The 10,020-nt window shown below is 58.0% G+C and overlaps 1 protein-coding gene across 1 annotated transcript; it reads left to right on the top strand.

The window, feature by feature from the left end:
* Positions 1 to 573: 573 nt before the first annotated feature.
* LOC134161652 (epithelial discoidin domain-containing receptor 1-like) lies at positions 574 to 9,363 on the top strand (the record flags this gene model as incomplete). The annotated part of the gene is made up of 9 exons (XM_062614693.1): positions 574 to 721; positions 1,942 to 2,044; positions 4,121 to 4,307; positions 4,928 to 5,174; positions 6,723 to 6,851; positions 6,990 to 7,141; positions 8,116 to 8,269; positions 9,006 to 9,113; positions 9,209 to 9,363. Coding segments are annotated over 9 exons (1,383 nt in total), but the record flags the coding sequence as incomplete, so codon positions are not given.
* Between the last annotated feature and the right edge of the window lie 657 nt (positions 9,364 to 10,020).

Below are 10,020 nucleotides of genomic sequence, written 5' to 3' on the forward strand. Positions count from 1 at the left end.
GGGACAGTGAGGGCAATGGGGGTCAATGGGGCAATGGGGGGCAATGGGGGCAGTGGGAGTAATGGGGGTCAATGGGGCAATAGGGGTAATGGGGGCAATGGAGGTCATGGGGTCATGGGGGTCAATGGGACAATGGGGGCAATGGTGTCAATGGGGGGCAATGGTGCAATGGGGTCAATGGGGGTAATGGGGTAATGGGGGGCAATGGGGGTCAATGGGGGGCAATGGGGTCAATGGGGGGGCAATGGGATTCAATGCGGGCAATGGGGGCAATGGGGGTCAATAGGGCAGTGGGGGCAATGGGGTCAATGGGGGTCAATGGAAGGCAATGGGGGTAATGGGGGTCAATGGGGGCCAATGGGGGTCAATGGGGGGCAATGGGGGGTAATGGGGACAATGGGGGCAATGGGGGGCAATGGGGGCAATGGGGGGCAATGGGGGTCACTGGGACAGTGAGGGCAATGGGGGGCAATGGGGCAATGGGGGGCAATGGGGCCAATGTGGGGCAATAGGGTCAATGGGGGGTCAATGGGGGTCAATGGTACCCACGGGATCCCCCCTCCCGCCCCCCAGGTGATCGGGGGCAACGAGGACCCCGAGGGGGTGGTGCTGAAGGACCTGGCCCCGCCCCCCGTGGCCCGCGCCCTCCGCATCTACCCCCGCGCCCCACGGGCCATGAGCGTCTGCCTGCGCCTCGAGCTCTATGGGTGCCCCTGGGAGGGTGAGTGGCACCCGCTGGCTCCCATTGGCACCCATTGGTTCCCATTGGCACCCATTGACAACCATTGACACCCATTGACACCCATTGGTTCCCATTGGCACCCACTGACACCCACTGACACCCATTGACACCCATTGGCACCCATTGACACCCATTGACACCCATTGGTTCCCATTGGCACCCATTGACACCCATTGACACCCATTGGCACCCATTGACACCCACTGGCTCCCATTGGCACCCATTGACACCCACTGACACCCATTGACAGCCATTGGTTCCCATTGGCACCCATTGACAACATTGGCACCCATTGACACCCATTGACAACCATTGGCACCCATTGACACCCATTGGTTCCCATTGGCACCCATTGACACCCATTGACAACCATTGGTTCCCATTGGCACCCATTGACAGCCATTGACAACCATTGGCACCCATTGACACCCATTGACACCCATTGGTTCCCATTGGCACCCATTGACACCCACTGACACCCATTGACAGCCATTGACAACCATTGGAACCCATTGACAGCCATTGACACCCATTGACACCCATTGGTTCCCATTGGCACCCACTGGCTCCCATTGGCACCCATTGACACCCATTGACAGCCATTGGTTCCCATTGACACCCATTGACACCCATTGACACCCATTGGTTCCCATTGGCACCCATTGACACCCATTGGTACCCATTGACACCCATTGAACCCATTGACACCCACTGACACCCATTGGTTCCCATTAGCACCCATTGACACGCATTGACAACCACTGGCACCCATTGACACCCATTGGCTCCCTTTGACACCCACTGATGCCCATTGGTTCCCATTAGCACCCACTGACACCCACTGACACCCATTGGTTCCCATTAGCACCCATTGACACCCATTGACGCCCATTGACCCCCATTGCCACCATTGCCACCCATTGAGCCCCATTGATACCCATTAGCACCCATTGCCCCCCACTGCCACCCCATTGAGCCCCATTGACCCCCATTGGCCCCCACTGCCACCCCATTGCGCCCCATTGATACCCATTGCGCCCCATTGGCCCCCATTGCCCCCCATCGCCCCCCATTGCCCCCTCCACCCCACCCCATCGCCCCTCCCGGTGGCCCCCAACCTCCGACCCCAATGGGGGCGGTGCTAAGGGTGGTGGGAGCCCAGCCCCACGGCCGAGCCCTATGGGGCTGCGTCCCCATAGGAGGCCTCGTGTCCTACACGGCTCCCCATGGCCAAGTGATGCTCCTGGACCCGGCGCCCGTTGTCCTCAACGACTCCACCTACGATGGATACAGCCTTGGCCCGTGAGTCGCCGTGGGTCGCTATGGGTCGCTGTGGGGCCCTAGGGGTCCCTATGGGTCGCTATGGGTCACTATGGGTCGCTATGGGTCCCTATGGGTCTCTATGGGTCCCCAATGTGGTCCCAATGGGACCCAAACTGTCCTGCAGTGGCCCAAAAGCATCTCCAGATGGGATGGGGCCATGGTGACGTCACGGATGGAGTCCATGGATGGGATTGGTCCATGGTGACACCATGGATGGATCCATGGATGGGATTGGTCCTTGATGGATCCATGGATGGAATCCATTGATGGGATTGGTCCTTGATGGATCCATGGATGGAATCCATTGATGGGATTGGTCCTTGATGGATCCATGGATGGAATCCATTGATGGGATTGGTCCATGGTGGCTCCATGGATGGATCCATGGATGGGATTGGTCCATGGTGGCACCATGGATGGGATTGGTCCGTGATGGCTCCATGGATGGAGTCCATGGATGGGATTGGTCCATGGTGACACCATTGATGGGATTGGTCCATGTTGGCTCCATGGATGGAATCCATGGATGTGATTGGTCCATGGTGACACCATTGATGTGATTGGTCCTTGATGGCTCCATGGATGGAGTCCATGGATGGGATTGGTCCATGGTGGATCCATGGATGTGATTGGTCCATGGTGACACCATGGATGGGATTGGTCCATGGTGGATCCATGGATGGAATCCATTGATGGGATTGGTCCATGGTGGCTCCATGGATGGGATTGGTCCATGTTGGCTCCATGGATGGAATCCATTGATGTGATTGGTCCATGGTGACACCATGGATGGGATTGGTCCATGATGGCTCCATGGATGGAGTCCATTGACGGGATTGGTCCTTGATGGCTCCATGGATGGACCCCATGGATGGGATTGGTCCATGATGTCTGCATGGATGGAGTCCATTGATGGGATTGGTCCATAGTGGATCCATTGATGGAGTCCATGGATGGGATTGGTCCATGGTGGCTCCATGGATGGGATTGGTCCATGTTGGCTCCATGGATGGGATTGGTCCATGGTGACATGGATGGGATTGGTCCATGATGGCTCCATGGATGGAGTCCATTGATGTGATTGGTCCTTGATGGATCCATGGCTCCATGGATGGAGTCCATGGATGGGATTGGTCCTTGATGGATCCATGGATGAAATCCATTGATGGGATTGGTCCATGGTGGATCCATGGATGGAGTCCATGGATAGGATTGGTCCATGGTGGCACCATTGATGGAATCCATTGATGGGATTGGTCCATGGTGACATGGATGGGATTGGTCCATGATGGCTCCATTGATGGAGTCCATTGATGGGATTGGTCCATAGTGGATCCATGGATGGAATCCATGGATGGGATTGGTCCATGATAGCTCCATGGATGGGATTGGTCCGTGGTGGCTCCATGGATGGGATTGGTCCATGATGGCTCCATGGATGGACCCCATGGATGGGATTGGTCCATGGTGGCTCCAGGGATGGAGTCCATTGATGGGATTGGTCCATGGTGGCTCCATGGATGGGATTGGTCCATGATGGCTGCATGGATGGACCCCATGGATGGGATTGGTCCATAGTGGATCCATGGATGGGATTGGTCCATGATGGCTGCATGGATGGACCCCATGGATGGGATTGGTCCATAGTGGATCCATGGATGGGATTGGTCCATGGTGGCTCCATGGATGGGATTGGTCCATGATGGCTGCATGGATGGACCCCATGGATGGGATTGGTCCATAGTGGATCCATGGATGGGATTGGTCCATGGTGGCTCCATGGATGGGATTGGTCCATGATGGCTGCATGGATGGAGTCCATTAATGGGATTGGTCCATAGTGGATCCATGGATGGAATCCATGGATGGGATTGGTCCATGGTGGCTCCATGGATGGGATTGGTCCGTGATGGCTGCATGGATGGACCCCATGGATGGCATTGATCCATGCATGGACCCCATGGATGGACCCCATTGATGTCATTGGCCCACGCCTGGACCCCCATGGCCGGGATTGCTCCATGCTGCGCCCCACATCTCCTGCCGCCCCCCCAGGCTGCAGTTTGGGGGCCTGGGCCAATTGGCCGATGGGATCTTGGGCCTGGATGACTTCACGCGGAGCCGGGAGCGACGCCTGTGGCCGGGCTACGACTACGTGGGGTGGCGCCGACCCCCGGGGCCTCAGCCCCACGTGGAGCTGGAGTTCGAGTTCGAGGCCCTCCGGAGCTTCCGAGCCATGCAGGTGCCCCACGGCATGATGGGAGGGTGGGAGATGGGGTGTTCCCAGGGGAGACCCCCAACCTTAGGGGTGGAGCTTCCCATTGAAGAACCCAACCTTAGGGGTGGAGCTTCCCATTGGAGACCCCAACATTAGGGTCCAGAGGTTCCCATTGGAGACCCCCAACCTAGACCCAACCGTAGGGATGGAGCTTCCCATTGAAGACCCCAACAATAGGGGTGGAGCTTCCCATTGGAGACCCCCAACATTAGGGATGGAGCTTCCCATTGGAGACACCCAACCATAGGGATGGGGCTTCCCATTGGAGACCCCCAACCTCAACCCAGCCTTAGGGATGGGGCTTCCCATTGGAGACCCCCAACCTCGACCCAGCCTTAGGGATGGGGCTTCCCACTGGAGACCCCCAACCTCTACCCAACCTTAGGGATGGGGCTTCTGATTGGAGACCCCCAACCTCGACCCAGCCTTAGGGATGGGGCTTCCATTGGAGACCCCCAACCTCGACCCAACCTTAGGGATGGGGCTTCCCATTGGAGACCCCAACTCAGGAGCTGAATCTTCCCATTGGAGCCCCTTGGCCTTACCCCCTCCCAGGGCATCATGGGACCCCAATGTCCCCCCAGGTCCACTGCAACAACATGCACAGCCATGGGGTGAGCATCTTCCAGGAGGTGGAGTGTCTCTTTAAGAAGACCTTGGCCACAGCTTGGGAGCCCACCCCGGTCACCCATAGCTTGGCTGGGAGCATGAAGGACCCCAGCGCCCGCCCCATCACGGTGCCACTTGGGGGGCGCCAGGCCCGCTTCATCCAGTGCCACTTCTTCTTCAGTGGGGAGTGGATGCTCTTCAGTGAGGTCACCTTCTTCTCAGGTGGGCCCCTGGGGTCGATGGTTGGGTGATGGGGGCAATGGTTGGGTCATGGGGGCAATGGTTGGGTGATGGGGTCAATGGGTGATGGGGGTCAATGGTTGGGTGATGGAGTCAATGGTTGGGTGATGGGGTCAATGGTTGGGTGATGGGGTCAATGGTTGGGTGATGGGGGCAATGGTTGGGTGATGGGGTCAACGGTTGGGTGGTGGGGTCAACGGTTGGGTGATGGAGTCAATTGTTGGGTGATGGGGTCAACGGGTGATGGGGGCAATGGTTGGGTGATGGAGTCAACGGTTGGGTGATGGAGTCAACGGTTGGGTGATGGGGTCAACGGTTGGGTGATGGGGTCAATGGTTGGGTAGTGGGGTCAATGGTTGGGTAGTGGGGTCAACGGTTGGGTGATGGGGTCAACGGTTGGGTGATGGGGTCAATGGGTGATGGGGTCAATGGGTGATGGGGTCAATGGTTGGGTGATGGAGTCAATGGTTGGGTGATGGGGTCAACGGTTGGGTGATGGGGTCAATGGGTGATGGGGTGAACGGTTGGGTGATGGGGTCAATGGTTGGGTGATGGGGTCAACGGTTGGGTGATGGGATCAACGGTTGGGTGATGGGGTCAACGGTTGGGTTGTGGGGTCAACGGTTGGGTGATGGGGTCAACGGTTGGGTGATGGGGTCAATGGTTGGGTTGTGGGGTCAATGGTTGGGTTGTGGGGTCAACGGTTGGGTGATGGGGTCAACGGTTGGGTGATGGGGTCAACGGTTGGGTGATGGGGTCAATGGGTGATGGGGTCAACGGTTGGGTGATGGGGTCAACGGTTGGGTGATGGGGTCAACGGGTGGTGGGGTCAACGGTTGGGTGGTGGGGTCAACGGTTGGGTGATGGGGTCAACGGTTGGGTGATGGGGTCAACAGTTGGGTGATGGGGTCAACGGTTGGGTGGTGGGGTCAGTGGTTGGGTGATGGGGTCAACGGTTGGGTGATGGGGTCAATGGTTGGGTGGTGGGGTCAACGGTTGGGTGATGGGGTCAATGGGTGATGGGGTCAACGGTTGGGTGATGGGGTCAACGGTTGGGTGATGGGGTCAATGGTTGGGTGATGGGGTCAATGGGTGATGGGGGTCAATGGTTGGGTGATGGGGTCAACGGTTGGGTGATGGAGTCAATGGTTGGGTTGTGGGGTCAACGGTTGGGTGATGGGGTCAATGGTTGGGTTGTGGGGTCAACAGTTGGGTGATGGAGTCAACGGTTGGGTGTTGGAGTCAACGGTTGGGTGATGGGGTCAACGGTTGGGTGGTGGAGTCAATGGGTGGTGGGGTCAATGGGTGATGGGGTCAACGGTTGGGTGATGGGGTCAACGGTTGGATGATGGGGTCAACGGTTGGGTGGTGGGGTCAATAGTTGGGTGATGGGGTCAACGGTTGGGTGATGGGGTCAACGGTTGGGTTGTGGGGTCAACGGTTGGGTGATGGGGTCAACGGTTGGGTGATTGGGTGCTCAACCACCCCATGGGCCCCTTCGTTGCCTGCTCCATGGGGCTCACCCCATAGACGTGGTGGAGGAGATCGTGGGGTCCAGTGGGTGGCCTCCAGCCACCCCCCCTGACCCCTCCGTGGGGGTCATGGCCATCCAGGAGGACCAATGGCGTGGGGACGTGGCCACCAACGTCACAACCCCAGGTATGGTGGGGCGCGATGCGATTGGTCCACGGTAGCTCCATAGATGGAGTCCATTGATGTGATTGGTCCACGATGGCTCCATGGATGGAATCCATTGATGTGATTGGTCCATGATGCCCCCCTCCACCCCATTGCCAGCCCCAACGGACCCCGATGGAGGCCAACCAATAGGCAAAGCCGACCACAGCCCCACGTCCATCCTGATTGGCTGCTTGGTGGCCATCATCCTGCTCCTATTGGGTGTCATCTTCCTCATCCTCTGGCGCCAGTACTGGAAGATCTTGGGCAAGGTGAATGGGACTGGGAGGGACTGGGAGGGATGGGATGGGATTGGGATGGGATTGGGATGGACTGGGATGGACTGGGATGGATGGGATGCACTGAACCCCATGATGGGATGGACTGGGATGGACTGGGATGGATGGGAGTGACTGGGATGGATGGGATGGGATTGGGATGGGATTGGGATGGACTGGGGTGGATGGGAGGGATGGGATGGACTGGAATGGGCTGGGATGGACTGGGAGGGATGGGATGGGATGGGATGGGATGGGATTGGGATGGGATTGGGATGGGATGGGATTGGGATGGGATGGGTGGGATGGATGGGATGGATGGGATAGGATTGGGATGGGATGGGTGGGATGGGATGGACTGGAATGGGCTGGGATGGACTGGGATGGATGGGAGGGACTGGGATGGGATTGGGATGGGATTGGGATGGACTGGGGTGGATGGGATGGGTGGGATGGGATGGACTGGAATGGGCTGGGATGGACTGGGAGGGACTGGGATGGATGGGATGGATGGGAGGGACTGGGAGGGACTGGGATGGACTGGGAGGGACTGGGGTGGATGGGATGGATGGGATGGGATGGATGGGATGGATGGGATGGGATGGATGGGATGGACGGGATGGGATGGGATGGATGGGATGGATGGGATGGATGGGATGGGATGGGATGGGATGGATGGGATGGATGGGATGGATGGATGGGATGGATGGGATGGGATGGATGGGATGGGATGGATGGGATGGGTTGGGATGGGACGGGACGGGTTGGGATGGGATGGGATGGGATGGGATGGGATGGGATGGGATGGGTTGGGATGGGATGGGATGGGATGGGCTGGGATGGGATGGATGGGATGGGATGGGATGGGATGGATGGGATGCACTGGGATGGATGGGGTGCACTGGGATGCACTGGGATGCACTGGGATGCCCTGGGCCGCATGGGTGGTAGCCAAGGGTGTCCCCCAGGCGCGGCCGTCGGCGGGCGAGCTGCGGGTGCAGCTCTCGGGGCCCGGGGACACCATCGTCATGAACCCCGCGGCGGCGGCGGCGCGCCGGCCCCCCCGCTACGAGAGGATCCCCCCCGGAGAGGGGGAGTACCAGGAGCCAACGGGGGGACACGGTGCGGGATGGGGGGGGGTGATGATGATGGTGATGATGATGGATGATGATGATGATGATGATGGATGATGATGATGGATGATGATGATGGATGATGGATGATGATGATGATGATGATGGATGATGATGGATGATGATGATGATGATGGATGATGGATGATGATGATGATGATGATGATGGATGGGTGATGGATGATGATGGATGATGATGATGATGGATGGTGATGATGATGATGATGGATGATGATGATGATGGATGATGATGATGATGATGATGATGATGGATGATGATGATGATGGATGATGATGATGGATGATGATGATGATGATGGATGATGATGGATGATGATGATGATGTTGATGGATGATGATGATGATGATGATGATGATGATGATGATGATGATGATGGATGATGATGATGATGATGATGGATGATGATGATGATGATGGATGATGATGGATGATGATGATGATGATGATGGATGATGATGATGATGATGGATGATGATGATGATGATGGATGATGACGATGATGATGGATGATGATGATGATGATGGATGATGATGGATGATGATGATGGATGATGATGATGATGATGATGGATGATGATGGATGATGATGATGATGATGATGAATGATGATGACGATGATGATGGATATATGGATACATGGATATATTCAGGGGGTGGAGCCTCCAGACCCCTCCCCTTTCCTAACGCCCCCCCCCCCCCCCAGCTCCCTTCACCAACCCAGGCTACCGCCTCCTCCTGGCCACCTACGCCCAGCCAATGGGAGGGCTCGCTCGGACCCCCCCGGACGGGGCCAAGCCAATCAACACCGACGGTGAGGCCAAGCCCCGCCCCTTCCCCATTGGCCCCCCCAACAGCCCCTCCCACCTCGTTCAAGCCCCACCCCTTTCCCTTCCCCCCCCCACCTAGCCCCGGAGGGCGGGGCCGAGGCCTACGCCGAAGCTGACGTCATCGGAGGCTCCGCCCACCCCGCTTCCGGCCACGCCCCTTGCCCCGCCCTCCCGACCTTCCCACGCCAGCGCCTGCGCTTCCGGCAGAAGCTGGGGGAGGGGCAGTTCGGAGAGGTAGGCCACGCCCCCCCCATGCCCATATAAGGTGATGGTGGCAGCCACGCCCCTTCACGCCACGCTCCCCATCCCCTTTTAACCCCACCCACTCAAGACAAAGCCACGCCCCTAGAGATAAGCCACGCCCCCCTCCTAACCCATGCCCATATAAGGTGATAGCGAAGCCACGCCTCCCCCTTAACCCCACCCACTGAAGACAAAGCCATGCCCCTAGAGGAAAGCCACGCCCCCCCTCCCCCATGCCCATATAAGGTGATGCCGGAAGCCACGCCCCTTCAAGCCACCCCCCTTTTAACCCCACCCACTCAAGACAAAGCTGTGCCCCTAGAGTTAAGCCAAGCCCTCAACGCCCATATAAGGTGATGGTGAAGCCACGCCCCCCTTTAACCCCACCCACTCAAGACGTAGCCACGCCCGTAGATGTAAGCCACGCCCCCAGATGTAAGCCACGCCCCCATGCCCATATAAGGTGATGCCGGAAGCCACGCCCCCTTTTAACCACACCCACACAAGACGTAGCCACGCCCCTAGAAGTAAGCCACGCCCACCTCCTACCCCATGCCCATATAAGGTGATGCCCCTTCAAGCCACGCCCCCCTTTTTAACCCCAACCACTCAAGACCTAGCCACCCCCCACCCCCCAAGCCCATATAA

Source organism: Pezoporus occidentalis, unplaced genomic scaffold (genome assembly GCF_034315485.1).
Source record: "Pezoporus occidentalis ecotype Australia unplaced genomic scaffold, CSIRO_AGI_Poc_V1 ctg1776, whole genome shotgun sequence".
NCBI lineage: Eukaryota > Metazoa > Chordata > Aves > Psittaciformes > Psittacidae > Pezoporus > Pezoporus occidentalis.